We start from the raw sequence: 23,913 nt of genomic DNA, 5'->3' as shown, positions 1-23,913 counted from the left end.
CAGAATGTCGTTGTATGATTCCATGTACAATAACAATAGTGGATATCTTTCTATACTGTAGACGTATTTGACATACCGTCAAAACTGTTTTACATTCTGTTGATAATGTTAGTTACTGTTTTAAACTAAACATCTGGTCTTATCTTACACATTGCACCTTTAAGTGTACAGGATAGTGCAGACAGTAAAATATGAGATGGAGAGGAGGAGGAGGAGAGAGAGAGAGAGAGAGAGAGAGAGAGAGAGAGAGAGAGAGATAAGAGGGGAGAGTGAGTGAGGGGAGAGATAGATGTGTGTGTGTGTGTGTGTGTGTGTGTGTGTGTGTGTAAGTCCGGCCAAAGCACAAGTGTGTGATCACAGCAGAGAGATACACCAGGCACTGAAGCTCCTCTCAATTAGTGAGTATATTATTTTCCCTACGTCTAAGTTTGCATGTGTTGTCTGTGAATACAATTGTTTATAGCTGCATACAGTTTTAGGTTTAGATTGTTTTGTGGGTGGGTGCAAAAATGTTGATTTTTAAGGGTTAGGGTTAGTTTCTGATGCTCAGCTCGCTTCAATAGGAGATGTTGCACAATGCACTCAATGTACCTTTCCAGTATTGGATATCTGGTATTATCTGATTTCAGTTTTTGTTTTCTCTTGGTATAAGTGATAGAAAATAACAAAAGTAGTTTGGAATTAAATAGCATTTAAATATTTGATATATGGCCCTTAACTGTGTTGATATTAAAGATGGGTTACATATCAGTGCAGCAGTTTTTTCATTTTTTTTTGAGGGATTTGGAACTAATATGTAGAGTATACAGTATTACATGCATTTGTATGTATGAATTCTTGTAAATGCGCACATACATGTTTTTTTTTCTTTTTGTTCTGGCTAGACAGCACTTTTTCACCCCGACCATCCCCGTCAGTGTTAGCTGTGATTGAGCGCCATAGGAAATCCATCGCTGTGCGTCACCTCTGCACCCTGTAACCTGGGGGACACACAGCTCTCCCCCAGCCGATTTCTTCACTTTTATTTCTTCCATCTAACCCCACCCTGCGTCATCATGGATCTCACGGAGTTGGGAGACATGGGCAGTGGCTGTGAAGATGGAAACTGTGGCCTTGCATCTGGATTCCTGGAGGACTGCTCGAACCAAGAGTGCCAGTGGGAGGAACCGATGTTTGGATTGATTGAGTTAGGTGGGTAAAAAAACAATAGTAAAAAAAAATACTATCGCATAATGTTTAATGGAAGTTTAAAGCTGCACCAGGCAAGATTTTAGAAATAAAATTTAAAAAAATCACAAAGTGGGGCTGCAACTGATGTAGTGTCCCCTTTGACTTTGATCTTGTTTGAGCGAAAGGAATTTTGATTTCTGGACAGTACAATTCAAAACCCCACCACTAGGTCGTTTTCCTCTTTCGTTTGAAATGAAAGGAATAGTTCAACATTTTGGGAACAATGCTTATTTGCTTTCTTGCCGAGAGTTACATGAGGAGATCGAAACAACCAGGAAACAGTGGTTGTGTTGTTTGTTGTTGTATTTTGCCTTTGTTTGATAGTCAGTGTAGAGATAGTCAGGAAATATGTGGCGAGAGAGGGGTATAAAGGGTTCGGCACTTAACCCTGCAAAAAAAACACAACACGTTGTTTATGAACTTCGGTTGTTGGAGATATAACATGTTAATTACTGAACTTTAGTGGATGCCATGGATTTTTTTCTTTTACTCTTTGACGGAGCCAGGCAAGCATATTTCCCAAAAATGTCAAATTGTTCCTTTAAATTAACAAAACAGACTCGCTGTTCTAGTGTAATTCTAAGTGCATGGTGCAGTAAAATTCTAAAAAGAAATATTTTTTCAGTTTCATGGCTGACAATGTGTACAATCATTCAATACAAAATGATTATGATAAAACATACCCCATATTTCATATTCTAGTGTGTGTGACTGTCATTTACATTCCACTGATGCTCTTCGGCCTTCTGGGAAATATACTAACAATTCTGGTGGTTTGGCTCCGACCTCACATGAGAAGTTCAACCTACCTCTACCTGAGCAGCATGGCTGTTAGCGATCTGTTGATACTCCTACTGCTGCCTCTGGATCTGTATAAGGTACACACGCACGCACGCACGCACGCACACGCACACACACACACACACACACACACACACACACACACACACACACACACACACACACACACACACAATTGTGTTCTAATAGTGATTTAAACAAGCCCTTGTGTCTTCCCCTCAGGGGAATCCCTGCTGGCAAATTAAGTTTTCTCCTATTACACGTTAAGCATTGTGTCATACCCAGAGTGATCTTAGATCATTTTCATGTCATTTCCTCTGCACAATCGCAATGGAGAATCACATGATATGATTGAGTGAATAAACAATATTCTATGGTTAAAAAATGATTGTTCTTTAATTCTTCTTTCCGCACCGTTTTCTTGACCGTACCAATCGATAGTGAGTGATTCATTCACCCTTAACATCATTTTCAGTTGAGATAGAAGCTGTGGTAGCAGTTGCCTGGTGCAGTTGACACATATGAGTAATTCTGTAAGTCATTCTGTACAGCTGCGTCAAACTCATACATGCTTGTCGCCATTTTTGTAGTTATTTTTCTGGCTGTGGCAAATGAAATCAATTTCCCTGTTCCTATTCCCCTCACACAAAAGCTCTGATTGTTCTTCTAAATTCTGAAAATCTTCTAAATTGCTGTCAATGAGCACCAGACCGCTGCGTTGTCATGATAGTGTAGCAGCTAATTGCATTTTTGTAAGTGGAAAGAAGTACCAAAATTGGCACAAATACTCCTTGGGGATTTTTTTTTTGGATAAAATCCCATTAGCCACGCAAAAATCAAGATGGCTGCCATTTTAAAACTTACGTGGCTAATGGGATTTTTAGTACAGAAAAATACACATCTACAACGTGAGACAGGTGCATTGGAGGGAGACAAGCAGCTCAAAATTTGCAGACAGTGTGCGGGAGTGTCTTTGCACCTAATGGGATTTTTAAAAATAAATGACCAAAGACATACACACTCAGTCAAATTTTGGTGCTTATTTCTGGATTTCAAAAGATTTTTTTTTTTTGCTTATCTGCTGTACTATGAAGTGGAATAAAAGTGAAAAAATGTCTGTTCCAGCTGTGGAGGCCCAGACCCTGGCCCTTAGGCGACCTAGCCTGTAAGCTGACAATGTTCCTCTCAGAGTGCTGCACCTTCTGCACCATCCTCCATATCACCTTCCTCTCCCTGGAGAGGTACCTGGCCGTCTGCTGGCCAATCACGGCCAAGACCCTGGTGACACGGCGCAGAACGAGGGTTCTCATTGGCTGCCTCTGGCTGGGCGCGGCCGTCAGCGCAGCACCGGTGTTGCTCATGGTCGGAGTGGAGGATGTTGGGGGAGAGGAGCTGGGACTCGGCGGATGGAAGGAGGACGGAGGGTGGACAGGTGGGGAAGGAGAACAGGGAGGACTGGTGACAGGTGGAGGGGAAAGAGGAAGTGGACACGTGGCCTCAATGGATGGAGGATTAGAAGGTATAAAGTTGGGAGAAAAAGAGAAAAAGGGGTGGGATGAAAGGGTTGGGGAGTTAAAATGGTTTGGAGAGAAAGGAGAGAGAGAAGTGGGAGTGGAAGAAGGAGATGAGGGGAAACAAGGAGATGGAGGAAAAATGAAACAAGCAGATGAGGGAGGAGGTGAAGAGGAAGGAGGGATGGAAGTTGGGGAAGAGCGGCAAAATAAAATGAAAGAAGATGAGGGAGGAGGAAGGGAGGAAGGCATTGATGGAGGAGAGATCGACAAGAGAGAATGCCGCTGCACACACTACGCCGTCTCCTCTGGCCTGCTGTCGGCCATGATGATACTCTCCAACTTGTACTTCCTGGTACCCCTCTGCATCCTGGGACTGGTCTACAGCCTGATTGGACGGACACTGTGGCTCCGTCCACAAAGCAGCCGCAGAGACCAGAGTCACCGACACACTGTCAAAATGCTGGGTGAGAAACATGCAGTCACCAACACACACCTTTAGGTATTTGTTACAGTGTAACAAGAACACACAGGAAACAGTGCTATAGACTAGTTTTGTTAAATATTTACACGGAGCACAAGCTTTGACTCAACTAAAGAAGACATTTTACAACATCTTAATCAGAAAAGCAAACACGCTTCATCCAACAGCTCATTATAGCTATCTGTCTATTTTGTCAAGCCCAAGCAGAAGGATCCTTTAGTAACATCAAATTTGACATGTTTTCAAAATTTCTATATCAAATTTTTTTTCAACTTTTTAACTACCCAATTTTAATTACCCCAGATAACATGGATGATTCCATACAACGCTCTTCGGCAAGTACAATTAATGATTGGATCTTTACTTTGAATTTTGGGTGTTTTATTCAGTTCTATAGCATTTGAAAAAAAAAATTGAAATGGTTTCAAAAAAGTATTGTTGAAAATTCTTTATTAGGAGTAACGCCTTGAGATGCAGCATCTTGTTTTCGAGAGGGTCCTTAACGAAAAATACATATACAGTACAGTAAAATCATAATTAGACACAACAGTTAACAAAACAAAAACAGACACAAAAAAAGACATAAAAAAATCATAATCAGTCAGTCATAATCTAGTTTGAGACAGAGCAAGAATGAAACTGAATATTAGTAATAATATTAGAAGAGGTGTTATCGTGGTGTTGTGGAGGGTTATGGACAGGTACAGTTGGTACTGTAATAGGAAGACAGGGCGTTTTTAAAGGAGTGGAGAGATCTGAGGGGGCTTTAAACCTAAAGGCTTTCCTAGCTGTAGCGAAAGATACAGCAGGGACAGGAAAAAAAGTTGTGTAGAGTGTCTCAAATGGTAGTTAGAGGAAAAGGGTACCATAAGCTGTTTTAGATAACTAGGGTAATTGAAATGTATACATACATACATACTTATAAATAAAATGCAACCAATACTGATGTCTTCTTGTTGAGGGTGATGGTAGAGCAAGTTTTTCATACATAATACAATGATGAGTTGTGAAAGGACATCCAAGAACAAATCTACAGATTCTGTTGTAAACAACATTGAGAGGGAGAAGATTAGTGCTGGGTGCAACCTAATATACAACATCAGCATAGTCCATAATTGGTAAGATAAGTTTCTTTCTAACAGTAAGAGAGAAGCATTTTCTGGAGCGGTAGAGAACACCAATACCAAAGTTGATTCTTTTTGAAATATAATTAATATGATACTTAAATGAGAGCTCAGAGTCTAGCCAAAGTCCAAGGTATTTGGTGTGTTCAGATTTTTGCAGTGAACTACCATCAGAACATGTAATTACAAAAACCAATGTTAATAACTTGATGTTAGTGGTGTTATACACAGTAGTAAAAAAAAACTGTTGAAAACACACAAAAAAAAAAAAATAGCGTCAAAAGTGTCCAAAAAAGGAACAGAAACGTCAGAAAAAGTGTTAAAAACATTGGAAAAAAGCATCAATGAAAGTGTTGATTTTGACGGGAAGACTACACAAGGGTTAAACAAAAGAAACCTTGGACTTGGATTAAGATTTACATTTAAATAAACATTATTGCTGAATTGCATTAACTCTCATTTTTCATTAAATAAAATGGTTGTCATATTCTGCTTTTCTGCTTTAAGGGCCAACTGCTTCTGTGATAGTTATGACAATGCAAATATGCTAAAGTGCATGTAAAAAGGGGTAGCAGATATTAGACCTCATTTAATATGCTTCATTTAGTAGAGCAAATGTAGTTTTTAAAAATTAGATCAAATGAGAGGGCAATAAAAACATCACCATATTCCTGAATGCTGTTTTGACCTATTACATTGTAATGTTGATAGACTCATTTAGACTTAATGTTTTGCAGTTCCAGACAGATTTTTAAATTTTTTATGGCCAAAATGTCTGTTTTGATAGTAAAGCTGAGCTCTGACGTAGCCTATTAATGGTTCTAATGTCCTAATACTGTGTTTTTCTTCCCACCCTGCCCCTGTGTCTTCACCTCCTCCAGGAGTGATTGTCTTGGCTTTTATTCTGTGCTGGCTGCCCTTCCATGTGGGTCGGACTATTTTCTCGCTTTCTCTGGGCTCTGGTTCTGACAGACACGAAGCATACACGGACACAAACTCACACCCAGACAATAATACTCTCTCTGATGTCAGCATAGACAGAAATATCGACATTCACACTGTAACTGAACCCATCAGCCACTCAGACTCGGACACACACTTCAAGACTGGAAAGATGACTGCACACGCTCACACAGAAAGAGACAAAATATTTTGTGACATCTGTGCAACGACCAAAGTCCAAATCAACACACTCACTGATGGAGACACACACTTGGCAGACACAGGAACTGATGTAAACTCCAAAAATAACACACCTAATCACACACCTGCCACCGCACACACACACGCTGTGACACCTACCGACCTGTACAATGATAACACACACAATGACACACGCTTCAACGACACGTACACACACCCTGACACAGACTTATATTTTTTATACTATCTGTCTCAATATTTCAACCTGGTATCCTCTGTCCTCTTCTACCTCAGCGCTGCCGTCAATCCTTTACTGTACAACCTGATGTCTGCCAGGTATAGACATGCTGTACACAGCCTCATGCACACACATTCTCACACACAATCTCTCCGCATGCGCACACTCACAACACGGCCCTCCACGACCACTTTGTAAGTGCAAATAGTGAACGCACAGAAAGTAGACGCACACGCAGCATGCAAAAAAGGGAGAAAAAAAATGTATTATATGAATCACAGCATACTGACATGTATAATTAAAGAGAATGATGTATAGATGAAAAGGCCATACACCAACACTGGTGATGTAAAAAGCATCAAAAAATATGAATAAACTTAGTTTTTGTCTACAGTTACTTAATCTATTACAAGACCAGTGAGGAATTAACTCGAAACCAACAGCAAGTTCCAATTGTTTCAATTATAAAGTATCAGTAGAAATGTAGACATTGTCCTTTGATTAATGGCTAGCTCTAACTCAGACTGATGAACCCTCGTGTAAGCTTCAGCTGAATTTGAAATTGCATTTTTGCAGAAGGAGGACTGTGGATTTTAACCATCATTTCCTACACAGTAGTTGCTTCAAAAGGGGATCACTTCAATGCCAGTATGGACAGGATGTGAATATTGTACTAGGATAATAAAAAAAGAAAGAAAACCAGCCAAACGTCACAAATTGCACTTTTCAGCTCAGTAAGAATCATATGTCTTCATGTTTAAAGTAGGGCTAACTAACTTTAAGAAAGTCTGTATTTGACAGGTACTTCACACTGTTAAGGTACTTAATATGTGGTTACAATCTGGAAGAATGCTTAAAAGCCATCTAATGTGCAGCTGTACTGCTCTGTTCCCCATGCCATAAAGGGTATGTTTTTGTTTTGTTTTTATTATATCATTTAGTCAAACACGTGCCCTGTCCTGAATACCGGAGACCTCCTGCCTTGACATGACGCTGGACTGCTGCATGGTTCACAGAACAAAATCACCAAGTCATTACCTCAGTTATGTTTAACCATTCTAGCATGATGACTAAGTGACTCACATAATTGTTATTGTTAATGGTTTGATATTTCAAATGTCAAAGTATAGAACAGGATTTAATGGTCTTTGTTTGGGCTTCAACACACACACACACACACACACACACACACACACACACACACACACACACACACACACAGACACACACACACACACACACACACACACACACACACACACACAGAATAGGGCTATCATTTTGATTCATGTAGTTCATAGGGCCTGATTTGTTTTGATGTAATATGTATTACATTACGTGTTCTGATGTGTCATATACTGATATAAATGTTTTTATTTGAGTTACACTGGAGGTTTCATCACCTCTGCGAAGGAGGTTATGTTTCCACCCATGTTAATCTCTCTGTGTGTCAGCAGGAAACACCTCAGAATGGATTTCCTGAAGTTTGTCAGACATATTGGCCGCGGGCTAAAGGACAATTGATTTGATTGTGTCAGTAACCCAGGCTATTTCTGCCATGAGATCAGGTCTTTTTTCAGAATGTATGTACGTACTCATGTATTTATGAAGTACAGACTTGATGACAAACCCAATGAGTATGAGTTTACTGAGACGGTATATCATAAATTGAATATGACCTTTTGTATTAAAAAAATGTTCTTTCTAGTTACTCACATGTTGTGTTGTTTGACAATTAACTTATATTATGTTAAGTGTATGACTGCACTGTAAACTTTGTAAAACGCAAGGATCTGCTGTATTTGTTAAATGTTTTGATTGTATTTGACACGAGGCATCCCCTGGGATCAATATCAATATAGTTGTCTGTTATGAATTGTTTCATATAAGATATCTGTTTCTGTTCTTTTTTGGTTACGTTTATTGTAGGCTTTGCTTGCATGTATTTATGTAAACTGTTGGCCAACTTACCAAAAGCTTTGCATTGCCTCATGTCTTTTGTTGCACTTGAACACACTGCAACACTACAGCTGACAGCAAGCAGATTAATGGAGTGTGTGTCAATGTCAATGTTAATTTTATTTGTATAGCACCTTTCATTACATGTAAACCCAAAGCGCTTTACATAAAAACAGCATACACGTTAAAATAAAGCATGAATAGAAATAAGAATCTAAACAAATCTATGCAATATGCATAGATATTCACACCAGGGGCCATGCCAGTGGCATAGGGTGGCCCCTGTAATGAACTCCAAAAAATGCTTTTACACATCTGTTTTGGACAATTAAAAAAACAAGATATGTATATATATATACCAAAAAGATTGTGGCTGGTTGGAAATTTACTAGCGAAACTCTGATGTCTGAGCTCAAGTGAATGTAGCAAGAGATGACACTCCCCGCCCTACAATCCTAGGCCAACAATCTGTGATGATGGGTGGGAGATGTGAGATAGACAGAAGTGCAAATCAGATATCATAAAATAAGAAACAAACAAACAGCCTTGCCACACGTCTTTGTTAAGGGACTTTGGGAACCATCGTCCTCATCACACAGGGAAAATGGAGGTTTTAACCCTCCCCTCTCAGCTAGTTTATTTTACAATGGGCCTCATGTATTCATTCTCACAGCATCTTTGAACATTGTTATTAATTTCCTGCTGGATCTACGTGACGCATAGATGGATCACTGGCACAGGTAAACACAGTTAAACAATGTTCAGGTACACACAAGGAAATGTAAATAAGAGTTTAGTTTGGCCCGGGCCTTAATACTGCATCGGTGAATTGGTGAAGACTGATGTGTAGAACCAGCATATACACTGCAGGAGCTCGGTGTTTGGTGTTTTAAGCCCCCAATGTCGTCTTCCAGGCAGCGCTGCATGGAAGGCACTAGGGTTAGGCGAGGGTTAGGGTTAGGTGCCTTGAAGTCGACAGTCGCAGCGCTGCCTAGGGTTAGGCAAGGGTTAGGGTTAGGTGCCTTGAAGTCGACGGTCGCAGTGCTGCCTTGAAGTCGACGGTGGGGGCTTAAAACACCATTGTGCGACCCAGACGGAATCTGTGGATGTTTTAACAGTTTTTTAGCGGTGATCCATAATGAAATTCTGCAAAATTTAGCATAATGTTTTTTTTCTTTGCTTGGGGAGGAGATGTGTTAACATCCTGAGGTGTGTTTTTTTTAATTTATTTTTATCTGCGGAACATTTGTGAAACATTCTGCAGAATTCTGCAGCCACAGACATACTCTGTGTAGCCCTGATCATTAATAATCGTATAACAGTAATGATTACATTTACAGCATACAACACAAAAAACAAATACAGTAGATATAAAAAGAAACATCTTAAAAGAGTTTCATGTTCTTTCAGGCTGAATTTTTGCAAACTGTCTTGGATGAGCTGTGAAGCACTGGCCTCAGTTCTGAGCTCAGAGTCATCTCATCTGAAACAACTGGAACTGAGTAACAACGACCTGCAGGATTTAGGAGTGAAGGTGCTCTCTGGTGGACTGACGAGTCCACAATGAAGACTGGAACTCAGGTTAGAAATCTTGAAATTTTTTCATAAATGGTGAAAACGTGTGGTAAAAATCAGCAAAAAAAGACTGGACACTGTGTCTCGAGATATCTCTTGTTATGATTTGATACTATAAATAAAAATTGAATTGACACTCTCAGGTATGAAGAGCCAACAGCTGGAAAACGGTTAACAGATCCCAAACACTTTCCCTGTCACTGTGTCACATTAAGGCATACTAATAAAACGTTAAAAAGGATGACGCAAATTCTTTTTCCAGGGTGGACCCTGGTGGAGTGCGCTGGTTGAAATCTGGTCTGAGGAAGTGTGAGTGTATATTTCATTTCATTTAAATTTTTATTTTAAACTGAAAGTTCATGAAGGTGATATGTTTGTTCAAACCTAGGTCATGTGAAAACATTAAAAAGAAAATGTGTCAAATTGTAGTGTAGGTCTGCTGCTTGTATTGTGACTTATTCTTTCCATAAGATGCCTGTGAACTCACACTGGACCTGAACACAGCACACAGAGACCTCGTTCTGTCTGATGAAAACAGAACAGTGACACGCGGGAGGGAGGAGCAGCCATATCCAGACCACCCTGAGAGATTTGATGGCTGCTTTCAGCTGCTGTGTAGAGAGGGCCAGAGTGGCCGCTGTTACTGGGAAGTAGAGTGGGACGGTAGGCCTGAGGTTGCGGTGACTTATAGAGGAATCAGTAGGCACGGAGAAGCTGTTGACTGCTGTCTTGGAAGCTATGAAAAGTCCCTGGAGTCTAGAGTGCACTGATGATGGGTACGGTGCATCGCACAATAACACTCCCACATGTATATATTTACACCCCACTGACTCAACCAGAGTGGCAGCGTATCTGGACTGGCCTGCTGGCATTCTGTACTTTTACAGAGTCTCCTCTGACACACTATATCACCTTTTACTCCAGATTAATTGAAAACACCTGTGTCAGTGTTCAGAGCCTTTAACTGCGGTGCAGTCACAGGATGTAATAGATGCTCTCCACCACCACATGGTGCTGTGTGTCCAAAGATCTGAAAGGTGCAGTTGAACTTGTCAAGCTCCTCTGATTTTTAAATGTAGGCAAGCCAACAATCAGTTCACATTTTTAAACTATTAAATACTTATGATTGTTTGGTTGAAACGTTTTCATGTGAGTATTAGTGAACCAATAGGAAAAAAACCCTCAACTAATTAGTCTAACTTTTATGAGTAAGACCGGCTTATGTAGCACATTTGTAACATTGGGTTATCATTTTCTGCTTTTTGTGCTGTGTCATTAGTTAAGCACATATAAAATAGTTTTAACAATAGATAGCCCTTATGATGTGATCGCTATCACTAGACAATGTAATGTGGTAAATCCATTACAGGTAACATTTTACAGACATCATTACATTTTTTTCACTGTACTTCTCTGTTGCATATGACTGGTTCTTGGTCAACAGCCAATCTTACAATTGTCATGTAGCTGTGCAGTTCACCTTCATAGAGCTGAAACTGAGGAGACAGCTCTAGCATAAAGTCTGGAAGACTGCATTGTGTTGTGCATTCACAGGTAGTCACAGATTAAGCATCATGCTTATTTCGCTGTGTGATGCACAGCAGGGATTCAATTGCTTTTTCTTAGCACTTGTGGATGCAGACTATGGGAGAACATTCTGGTTAGGAAAACAAGGGTTAGGGTCACATTGTTTTTTAAGTCCCACTCCACTCAAAAATGTGTTTTTCCTATGTTTATGTCCCCTAAAATGTCTGATCTTGACTATACTGAATTGTGTTTGTCACTAGAGATGTGTGTCAAATTCCTCTCCTAAAGGTGGAGATGTCTGTGACATCTGAGATTCAAGCGTATCCCGGGCAAGTTTGATTAGGTATGGCACCAATCTGTAAACCAATCACTGTCTAATACGCAAAAGCCAGCAAAGAAAACTGACACCTACAGCGCAGAGTGGACTGTCAGTACAGAGAGTGAAAACACACTATCAACATTTGTCAGCCGCTGCCAGTTACAAGCTTACAAGCTAACACACAACACAAAAGATGCTAACTACACTTACCATTCTGATACATCTGTTAGATGCCAATTTTAGTGCATAACGGTCTCTTAATCTGAGTCTGGGTCTGACTAGATCCAAAATTGCTCAGTGAGAGGGAAAAGGGTAGATGTGCTCCCAGTTACTTTTCAGACTTTTATTTTACTTTTTATGTGGGTAAACCATGTTAAATAAAATATTGATCATAACAGAGTACTTTTATATACCTTAAAATGTGTCTGGTGTGGGACTTACATGTTTGCAATCAATCTTTGTTTAATTTTGTGACAAGATGTGCCTCACATGGCAGTTTTTAGGAACTATTTGCACGCAGTTAAATCTTGATCTTTCGACAACTTCAGTCACATTTGGTTTGTGGCTGTGTCGAATGTAACTGGGAATGTTGCTTTGTGCTGTGACATTTTTTTTCATGTCAAGCTTGGGTTCACAGAACAAGGTGATAACCACCGTTGTGGTACCCGTTATCTCTGATAAGGGCTTCAGTCTTTGTTGAGCCAGCTAAGGAAAAGAAACCCTGGCTCTCTCCAACTTGCTTTGTGCTACACTCCTCTGGTGCTTCAGCAGCAGAGATAAGAGATTATGAAATCAGTTTTTAGATGCTCTTTCATGTGTCCAAACCATGTTATCTTCATATCTCCCGATCACCTCCTCATCACTCACTCACCACTCACCCACCTTCCTCTCTTCCTTGTTGATACAGCTGTGTGCATTTTAAATGTACCTGATACACCCAATCAATCCACCAGATCATTATCAAATAAAGAGGTCTTCCATCCTCCTCCAGAGCCTTTGCCAATATGACCCAGTGACTGCAATCAATCAAATGATGCAGGTCTGGACTTTTTTAATTCATTAATAATAATTGTGATGACGGTATGTAGAGCAGATGTTCACCAAACAGTCTTTCACCTGACAGGCATCTGGCTAATAGAAAGGCGATCACTTAGCACAGGGTGAATGGGATACGCTGCAGGGCTGAATCAGGGATCTTGACTGTGTGTGTGTGTGTGTGTGTGTGTGTATATATATGTGTGTGTTGAGGGAGGCCCAGCTCAATAACTTTCAGACCTCATAAACAAACTGGGGGGAAAACTTATACTATGTTTTTTTGCATTCTTGCTGAGAGTTAAATTAGAAAGTTGAATGTTGACAGCACTGTTAAGTTTGTACGGTACATGTGAAGCTTGCTAGCTTAGTTTTATGAACAGGGGGACACAGCTAGCCTGGCTCTAAAGACTCTTTTATTAAGATTTTTTTTTTTTTTTAAATCACATTGCAGTCCCTCTAAAGCCCACATTTAAACAATGCTTATATAGTATACATTTTGTTGGTTTAAAGGCAGGGTTGGTAACTATTTCCAATATACACTTTGTTGTATATTGTTTAAAATGGTCTTTACACCCCTACAGCAATAAATAACTTATGGCTTCTGAAAATGGAGCGAAAAAGATCCGTCATTTTGGTGGTTGGTTGGTGGTTGTTTGCAGAAAATGTCTCATGCGTTGTTGTGTCTGATGATGATGATGTGGGAGGCCCGAGGGCAGGGGGAGGGGTTAGACGGAGCCCTGAGGAGATGCTACTTTCAAATCTTGCTGGCCCTGTCTTTAAGCCATACAGAAAGAGTAAAAACTACAATTCGCCCATTTACAGCGGGTTATATGCCAGACTATTTCCTGGCGGGGGACGAGTAACTTCCTGGTGTCTCTGCTTGGTTGCCTGGCAAGTGCTCCCGGTGGTTTTTGTACAAAGGGAACAAACAAGATATAAAATGTTAATTAGTGAGCTGGTATGGTGGATTTTGTGATTTTGTTTTTGATGTGTTTCCACTCTTTGTCTTAAACTGAGCCAACCTGCTGCTGGCGGTAGCTTTGTATTTAGCGTACAGACATGAGCGTGGTATCAGTCTCATCTAATTATCCGCCAGAGAGAAAATAAGTGTCTTTCCCAAAATGACAAACTATTCCTTCAATGTTTGACAATGGTGAAGTAATGATTATTGGGCTGATCATACAAAGTACAGCTGAGGTTGAAAAGAAACAAATGCAGTTGCTCATCATTTACTCCCAGCCTTTCTCTCTCTCTTGAACAGTACTGAGTGAAATTAGCAAAAACAAAGCAGCATTAGTGATCCCAAGCTACAGTATTATACAATGGTGGAAATTAGCAGCATGTATCTCCCTGATACAAATCCAATACCTGTCTTTATACATTTCAGTGGACCTAAGCTCGTTTAACAAGCCAGTGTCTCAAAAGGATTCATCCATGTTTAAATCCAGTCACACATGGATGTAAATTCCCCACATATATACACAATACATCACACACAGACATTAAAATGCCCTCACACAACACACAGCCGTGTCCCTCTCCCTCCTTTTAAGCCCTCAGCAAAACAAAGATCAGCAAATGATTGAGCGATCTAATTACAAAGTGGGGGAAAGCATCCAGTTGTATTTACTACCAGTATTCATTACCTGTAGTGGTGCTGCTCAACAGCAGGGATTTCAGCAGAGACCTTTAACATATGGAGCAAATTAATGCAATATGGATTCAGAGCTTCTGGGCTAAAAATCTGTGATAACAAGGTTGAGAAAGATACATGTGTGCATGTACATACATAACGTTCCTTAAGGGAGCAATACAGTAGATGTTTCTGCTGCCATTATTTACCCTGTGAGACAGCTTCCATGGCTTTGCAAGATACTCTGTTTAATGTATTTTTTAACTATAAGGGTACATTTCTGAGTAGAGGAAATCAACAGGATGGAAAAACACAAAACCAAGATGTTATTTGCATATAAGGAAACTCAAAGTGACACAATGGCTAGTCTCGCTTTGCCAGACCCTCCTCCAAAGCGCGCTGGAGGAGGGTCTGGCTACTCCACACAGCATTCTGGGATGGGAGGAAAACGTGCTCTGGTTTATTGGCATTTCTTTGAACCAATCACAATCGTCTTGGGCGGTGCTAAGCACCCATAAAAGCCGCAGTGCCGCTGCAACATAGCCTCGGAAGGAACTTGTTTTGGTGGAACGTGTTCGTTCAAAAGTTGTTTTAGTCGTGCAACAAAAAACTCAGAGTGGACAGATAGTCTAGCTAGCTGTCTGGATTTACCCTGCAGAGATCTGAGGAGCAGTTAACCATAGTCCTCATAAATCGACCGGGGTTTAAAAAATACAACACAAAGAAAGCCCAAGGCAACGGATATCCGGCCTAAATGAGTGAGATCCGGCAGATTTTTCGTTGGCAATGGAGCAATCCTGGAAGTGGAATGTCAAGGATATAGACAACACAATGGCTGACAGCGCCACATGGCTTTCCCCGCCCAGCTCCTCACCTGCATCTCATTCCTCATCAGCCATTCTCTCCATATACCGGCCCAGAGCCTTTGTTCCTCGGACAGTTCGTCATAGTTACAAGTTGCCATGTGCTTTGCAGTTTTGCTTTCAAGCAACCTGAAGCCATACCTGCATGCTTGCCTGCCTACATGTGCCTGTCTGTAAGCCTTTCAATTCCAATAAACCACTGATGTCATTCTGCTGTCTGCATTTGGGTCCTTCCCTTGTTGCCACTCTCCCTCACTGTTGTGACATGAGTACCTAAGTAAACGTAGGGGCAAACTAGTTGAACAAATATTCTTTTCATTGTGGCTGTTTCATAACCTGTGGGCTTCATGTTGGGGTATAAAAAGTATCAGTGTAGAAAAACACTAGTACCTAGCTAATTGGCTACTAAGCAAACACCAAAGCACTAAATGTGGTCAACAAGATAAAACAGTAACACTAGTGTTGTGTTCGTTCCTTATTTATGACAAACTTGGCGCTGCAACATGCTTACTCACGAGAACTCTTTATTCCTTTTTCAGCCTCTTCAACACATGTAGGTTACTCTCCAGACGCGCCAAATAACACTGCCCACTTCCTGTGTTTTTGCCATGCTAAGACTTGTGGGTAACATAGTACAATAAACCTTTATCAACATATCTCCCTTCTCCCTTCTCCCTTTTTAAAAGTAAAGCATTTTCTTTCTAAACAAACTCATTAAAAAAAATAAGATTTGTTACTGCATTACCACAAAACAACAAATAACCCACATTTGTTTCATTTCTTCTTTAGCTTAACCATTAGCATCAAACTTTGTTTTCTCAATATGAAATATTCAAAACCAAACATTAATTATACTGCCATAACCTCCGTAACATTTTTTTTTTTTAACTTATATATATATATATATATATATATACACACACAACTCCTTCAGCAGGTTTCTATCAGTCTCTCAGGTGGTTTAACCATCCTGCTGGGTCTGTGTTTCACAGCTGGTGAACTGGGTACGGTTTGACCAGAGTCAGTGGTATTCAGGGAACTTTGACAGTCCTTGTTACTTCTGGTGTTTGTCACCACTGGTGGCTGTGTGTCAGTCTCTGAGCTGTTAGTTTGTAGACGGATGTCCACGCGATTTCTCCTCAAGGTTGCTCCACGATCGGTCTGGATGAGGTAAGAACGAGGTGCAACCTCCTGCTGTACAAGTCCCTGCTGTGTCCACGTTCCTGTTGAGTAGTCCAGAAGGCGGACTCTGTCCCCTGGCTTCAGGTATGGCAGGTGTTTTGCACTTTTGTCATGCCTTTCTTTCTGTTTTACTTTCTCCTTTTCTTTTGCTTGTGTCACCTTGACTGTTCCCTTTGGTTTTAGCAGGTTGTCATGCATGGGCAGATTAGTGTGAATGCGACGTCCCATCAACATCTGGGCTGGTGACAGGCCATTTTGCAGTGGTGCGCTCCTGTAGATCAATAAACTCTTGTGAAAATCCTCTTTTCCGTCGTGTGTTTTTTTTATTAGTCCTTTGATGATCTTAACTGAGCTCTCGGCAAGTCCATTTGACCTGGGGTAGTTCGGGCTTGATGTGTTGTGGTGAAAACCCCACTCTTTAGCGAATGCCTCAAACTCACAGCTTGAAAACTGTGGTCCATTATCCGAAAACAGTTCATTTGGAACTCCGTGTCTCGCAAAAACAGTCTTCAGAAAAGCTATGACGGCTCTGCTGGATGTGGACTGTAATGTTGCAACTTCTGGATAGTTGGAGTAGTAGTCCGTAATCACAATATGATTTTTTCCATTGCATTCGAACAAATCAACTCCAACCTTACCTGCCTGCTGCTTGGGTCTGTATGTGAGACATATCTCACAAAAAGCTGTAGTACGGCTAATATCTGCGTTTATTCTTGGCCAATACATGACTTTGCGTGCCCTCCGTTTGCATTTTTCTTCTCCTAAGTGTCCCTCATGTATCTTTTGTAACATTTCCTGTCACATTGCAGGTGGGATGACAAACTTGTTCCCTTTGAATATGATGCCATTTACAACAGTGAGTTCTGTTCTACACATCCAGTAGTCCTGTATTGCAGCTGGACACGTTTGTCTTTGTTCAGGCCATCCTCTTTGTACTGTCTCTTTTAGTGTTCTCATGGTCTGATCATTCTCTGTCTCTTTCCTGATCTGCTCCGTTCTCTCTTCAGAAACAGGAAGGGATGACACTATCATGTCCACATAAGCCTGAATTTGTGCATGTGTCGTGTCATCTGCATTGTCACTTTTGTCAACTGCACGAGAAAGCGTGTCTGCAGCGAACATGTACTTGCCTGGTGTATAGGTCATATTCACGTCATATTTTTGCAGCCTTATCATCATGCGTTGTATCCTCATAGGACAATCGTTGAGTGGCTTTGACATGATCGCCACCAGGGGCTTATGGTCTGTTTCCACCTCAAAAGCTTGACCATATACATACTGGTGGAATCTTTCACATCCGTAGGTGCTGGCTAATAGCTCTTTCTCGATTTGAGCGTATCTTGTCTCGGCTGATGTCAAGGCTCTGGACGCATAGGCAACAGGTTGCCAGTCTTTATCATGCTGCTGTAGCAATACTGCCCCTAGTCCATACTGTGATGCGTCAGCTGATATCCGTGTGCTCTTTTCTGGGTCATAGAACTTAAGCACCGGCTCGTTGGTGAGTATTCTCTTCAGATTTTTAAAACAGTCTTCCTGTTCATGTGACCATGTCCATTCATTTTTTTCCTCTAGGAGACATCTGAGTGGCGCTGACTTTGTTGACAGCTGAGGTATGAACTTTGCAAGGTAAGTGACCATACCTAGAAACCTTGTGACATCATCCGTACTTTTGGGACGTTCCATGTTCTTGATGGCTGACGTTTTCCTTGGGTCTGGACTAATCCCTGCCTCAGAGACTACATCCCCCACAAATGTCAATGACTTCACTCCAAACAGGCACTTGTCTTTGTTTAACTTTAAGTTTACTTGCCGTGTCAGGTCGAGCACCTGTCTCAGTCGCTCATCATGTTCTTCCTGACTTGACCCCCATACAATGATTTCATCCATCATGGTTTTGACTCCTGGTATGTGTTCGAAGATCATGTGTATTTTCTTGTGGTAGACTTCTGGTGCTGACAGGATCCCGTATGGTAGACGTAAAAACCTGTACCTTCCCTCCGGCGTGTTGAAAGTACATAGCTTTGAGCTCTCCTCATCTAGTTTCATTTGCCAGAACCCTGACGACGCGTCCAGTTTACTAAACCACTTGGCTCCGGCAAACTGTGCCATGATCTCTTCCCTTGTCGGCAACTTAAAATGTTCGCGCTTGACTGCTTTGTTTAGATCCCTTGGATCCAAACAGGTTCTCAGCTTTCCGTTGGGTTTTTCCACAGCGACCAGCGAGCTGACCCAAGCTGTAGGTTCATCGATTTTCTTTATCACTCCTAACTTCTCCATTCTATTTAACTCCTCTGTGAGTTTTCCCCTCAGCTTGAATGGTATTTTTCTGCATGGATGAACTACTGGAGTCACATTCATATCAACTTGTATTTTGTACTCCCCTGGTAAACATCCTAGCCCCTCAAAACAGTCACTGTATTCCTTCATGAGTGAATCATGATCGTTAGCAGGTTGCGATGAGACTACAAAAACTCTTTTTACAAGGTTCAGCCGTTCGCATGCTTGTAATCCCAATATTGGCTTGACACTCATATCAACAATCAACAGCATTTCTTTTATTTGCTTACCGCCGTGTTGGAATGTTGCAATGCAGCCTCCTTTGACTGGCACTTTTTCTCCTGTGTAGCCACTCACTTTTGTTTTTACACGGAATATTTTGCTCTTCACTGTGAGTTTCTTGTACTCATCCACAGATATGAGGTTCGCTGAGGATCCTGTGTCCAGTTTGAATGGGATGATAGTCCTGTTAACAGTCAATGGCACTATCCATTCTTCTTCCTTTTTAGCCTCGTTCATATGCACAGCATCCACAAAGAACTCCTCATGTTCCTCTTCAACTGCATGCACCTTCTTTTTCTTAAAGGCCTCCGCTTTGCAGTGTGGTGTCTTAAATAGTAATGCTGTGATGCTGTATGAAGAGGAATCCGCCGACACTGTTCTTGATTATAAAAAGGTTTATTACAAGCAAAGATTCAGCATCAATTTTACAAACTCCTGCAGAGAGCTTGGAGAACGACCAACCCAAATTCTTCCAAAAAGTCGTTCTGCCTTTTCTTTGTGTGAACAACATATATATCCTATGCATTGTATCAACATAGGACGTGATATGTGTGAGTATACCATTGGATGGATAACTGACCAATCAATGCCTGTTATCTGGCACAACTCCAAAAAAGGTCTCTTCTGTCTTGGGGGGACCTCTGCTCATGTTAACAATTTCCAAATGTTCTCAGTGAATGTAGAGTAAAGTTCATGCATCCTCCTTATACCAACTCTTAGGTCAAAGTGTATAGAATGTTATAGGTTGTCAATATACCACAGCAGCACTTTGAGAAGTGGTTATTTTTCCCGCAGGTATGACACTGCTTGCCATACGCTGGGCACGACCTTGGTTTGTGGCTTCCTCCACATTTCCCACATTTAAAGTCTGTTTTATTCTCTCTTTGTGACTTGTATTTATTTGGGTGTTTAAAGTGCTGTTCTCCTGTCTTTATAGCATGTACTGCTGTTTCTTCCTTGCGCAACTCCTTGGCTTGAGCACGTGTGGTTTCTGCTGCTCTGCACATGGTCACAGTTTTGTTTAATGACAGGTCTTGCTCCCGCAGTAGTCTTTCTCTGAGTCCATTATCAGGTATGCCACAGACGATTTTATCTCTGATTAGCGAGTCTCTCAAAATTCCAAATTCACACGTCTTACTCAGCGTGTGTAGCTCAGCTAAATACTGATCAAAACCCTCACATGAGAAAAACTTATATCTCTCAAATGTAATGTTCTGTCTTGGCACAAAGTATTCTTCAAACTTTTCCATTAGCGTACTCAGGGCATCTTCGTCAAGTTGGAAACTGTTATATATATCCAGCGCATCCTCACCTATGACGTGCAGAAAGATTGACGCTTTTACCTTGTCGTCTTCTTCACCGCATCCACTTGCAGCCATATATATGTTGAATCTCTGCTTAAACCTTTTCCAGTTGTCAGCCAGATTTCCCGTTAGCTGCATAGGTGTTGGTGGACTTAGCTTATCCATATTTATTTATTTTTTTTTTTTTATCTCCGCTTGACGAGCGTTCACCTGTCGCTAGCGTTAGCCTCTTTTTGCTAATCCTTGCGGCGTGCAGAACTCCGCTTCTTCTTGCAGCGACTATCCCTCTTCTGACACCATGTTGTGTTCGTTCCTTATTTATGACAAACTTGGCGCTGCAACATGCTTACTCACGAGAACTCTTTATTCCTTTTTCAGCCTCTTCAACACATGTAGGTTACTCTCCAGACGTGCCAAATAACACTACTAGAAGCTAGGTTCTTCTCAAATTTGTGTTTTGATGGCGTTAAGGTACAGTCACATTCGCTTCATGTCCCATTAACTTCTACTGAAGCCTGCATAATGGATGAATTCAAGCATGAGTTTCCTGTCTTGGTGCAATCTCATGGAGGACTCCAGCAGCCCTAGTCATAGTCAGCCAAAAGAAACAAGAATGCACTCTTTGGAAATTGAAAAGTCATTATCCGAGCAGGGTACATCACCCTGATAGGTCAAATATCAGACAACCAGACCACGAACCACAGCGTGACTCTCCCAGACTGTGATCCCTGTGCTCAGTATTCATTTTATTACCCACATAGAAACCAAGGCATCACATCCTTACTGTTGTTCAGCAGACAAACACGCAGAGTGTCAGGATTTCTGCAGGCTCGGACCCAAAAATGCAGAGAGTTAAAACGAGCAGGCAGCGTAATGTTTCGAAGGTTGTGAGTGTCTTTTTTTTGCGATATGTGGCCATTTGTGATTTTTTTATTGCGGCAGTTAATCTCGCAACAGCACACAAAGTGCTTTCATGTTATTTACATATTTATTGAGGCCTGATATGAATCTGTGTTTAAAAAGTAGCCTCATGCGATGAAGCAATACTAAATTAAAAGGAGCAGTTCAAGTGTGCAAATACTACTTTTCTTGTTTGTAATTTGGGTTTGCATCTGCAGTATTTGCTGTTTGGAGAGACAGAGACGAGAGAGAGAAGATGTCAGATGAAATACGGAGGGAGAGGTGAGAAGAGTCTGATAAGACAAATCAAAGCTGATTGGATCTGCAGTGCAATGATTGGCAGCAGCGACAAGAAGCTGCCCTTCGTCACCTCCAATTCTGGACCTGGGTGTTACTTTCAATTTTGACCTGCCACTACTCATTTACAGGGTGGCCGCACATACATTTCCCTATATCCTTTGATGTACCAGTGTCACTTTGTGTTTTGTATTACAGTGGAGCGTTTGTAGAAAAATGGAGGACGTGGTGATAGGAGAAGACATGCGAATGAAGTCAGGAGCCAGCCAAAATGAAAAGTGTCTGCATATTCCCAACATTTAATGCATAAATCCAGAAAAGAAAAATAAAAGAAACCTGTGGATTGTTACTAAGATAGAGATTACTAAGCTTTAACTGAACTTAAAGCTATAGTGCGTAGTTTCTGTCTCCCCCATGAGGAATTCTAAGTAATGACAACAACACTGTCGGCGCATCCACATGATCCAAGCCTTCCATGAACGCGCACCACCCCCCCACCCTTCCTCCACACAGTTTCTTGTAGCCAAGGAGGACATGGAGGATTAAAGAAACATGATGGACTCTTCAGAAGAGGTAATTATCTTCACTTGAGCTTCTGCGCGGAAAAGTCGCCGGACAACACAATCTTCTGAACATAGCCATACTGAGAAAGACAGAGAGAGTTGTGTGGAGCTGATAGTCTTAATTAGCTTTGTAGCAACTCATTTGTGGCTCAGAGTATAGGCTAATGTTAGCGGCTAGGAGATAGGAGTCGGCTCCCTCATTGTTTTTTCTTTTTTTTTTTTCTTTGTAAATTAAAGCAAATGTTTATTTGTTGCATATTATATACTACTAAGTTTAAATCTGATCCAAATCTTACCCTATCATCATCCTAGTGATTATTTCACAGATAAACCTAGTAACCCCCCGTCCCCTAAAAAAAAGAAAAAAGAAAGATTCTCAAATGAAACGGAGCCATAAGATCCGGCTCCTTTCAAAGAGCCACAATTCCCATTACTATGACCCATTATTCTCATCACCATTAGAGGCTCCGTTCTGTTTACACTCCAGCAACTCCAGCCAAACTTACATTAGATAACGTTATGCTTGCTAAATTTAGTCTCTTGAAAAGACATGGGAGGAAAAAGTCATAAAGAAATCTGGTAGTGTGTTGGCACTTCCCTTGCTCATCTCTAGAGAAAGTGGTGACAGTCAGAGGGATGCCTCCTATTTTGTTTTGCAAAAACTGCTCTTTGGTGGGTGACTGGATTTGGAGCTCCACAGATCGCTCACAAAAGTCAGCATAGGAAGCAAAAGCAATGAGAATGTTTTCAGGAAAACAAGTGACGACTCTCCAGAGATGACAACTCACACACACTGAGTTTTTTAACTTGTACCAAGGCACTGCCAATAAATGTAGAAAGGGAAAGGGATATGTTTAAGCTGAGAGTTGATGCAGCAGTGCTCAAATTACACATATAGGAAACTTCTCCTCTGCTGAAAGTTACTAAAGCTCAGAAAAAAACAGAAGGCAGGTTTCTTATTAGATATTGAAAACCACCAAACTGGTATTTATATTGTGCCTGAGAGGGATGGAGAGAGGTGGTTAGATACACAGGGCTACACAGAGCAGATACTGTCCTTTTATTGGAGTGTTCTCTGCCATTGACCATGTCAATGATTCTCATTTAAAGGTCCAAAAGGTGGTGACTATAAATGTATTATGTACTATCCAAATGTTGCTTGTGTCTAGATGGTAACCCTAGATTTGCGAAAACTCTCGCGAGACTCGCTGCCCAGAGACAGCGACCAAGGCTTCACTTTCCATGCCTTGCAGCTCCCTCAGCTGTCACCATTGCTGAAAAGCTATGCCAATGTTTACTCTAGTTTGTTTTGTCTCTTTAACTCCTTTTTCAGAGACTATAAGTAATTTATAGCTGTTGGGGTGTTAAGACCATTTCAAAAAATATATTAAAAAGTGTATATTGGAAAATGTTACCAACCCTTCTGTTAACTGTTCGAGTTCATTGCCAAACCTTAACCATTTAACCATAACCTTAACCATTCTAGGTCAAGTATCTCTGTTTTTTCACACAATACAGTAATGATAAATTAGCTGGATACATGGTTAAACGTCATTTGCTCTTACCAGTGTATCGCTGTGTGAACTTCGTCCACAGCAATCCCCACCAATCGGTCCCAACATTCCAGTTAGATAGTACTGTGAATGTCGTAATCTTATTCTCTGTA

General features: G+C 41.0%; 1 protein-coding gene and 1 long non-coding RNA gene across 2 annotated transcripts; both read left to right on the top strand.

Moving 5' to 3' along the window:
- The first annotated feature begins 1,055 nt into the window (after positions 1–1,055).
- Positions 1,056–6,729, top strand: LOC116063931 (growth hormone secretagogue receptor type 1-like). Its single transcript, XM_031318951.2, has 6 exons — positions 1,056–1,191; positions 1,933–2,108; positions 3,157–3,489; positions 3,559–4,009; positions 6,032–6,112; positions 6,521–6,729. Exons 1-6 carry the CDS (start codon positions 1,056–1,058, stop codon positions 6,727–6,729), a joined length of 1,386 nt encoding a protein of 461 aa, XP_031174811.2.
- Positions 6,730–13,727: 6,998 nt separating this feature from the next.
- Positions 13,728–23,700, top strand: LOC116063917. Its single transcript, XR_004108400.1, has 3 exons — positions 13,728–13,740; positions 14,599–14,600; positions 23,478–23,700. It is a non-coding gene; the product is annotated as an uncharacterized LOC116063917 (long non-coding RNA).
- The last annotated feature ends 213 nt before the right edge of the window (positions 23,701–23,913 follow it).

The sequence above is a fragment of the Sander lucioperca genome, chromosome 21, assembly GCF_008315115.2.
Source record: "Sander lucioperca isolate FBNREF2018 chromosome 21, SLUC_FBN_1.2, whole genome shotgun sequence".
Taxonomy (NCBI): Eukaryota; Metazoa; Chordata; class Actinopteri; order Perciformes; family Percidae; genus Sander; species Sander lucioperca.
The sequence above is the reverse complement of the archived record's forward strand: the minus strand, read 5'-3'. Positions and strand labels throughout refer to the sequence as shown.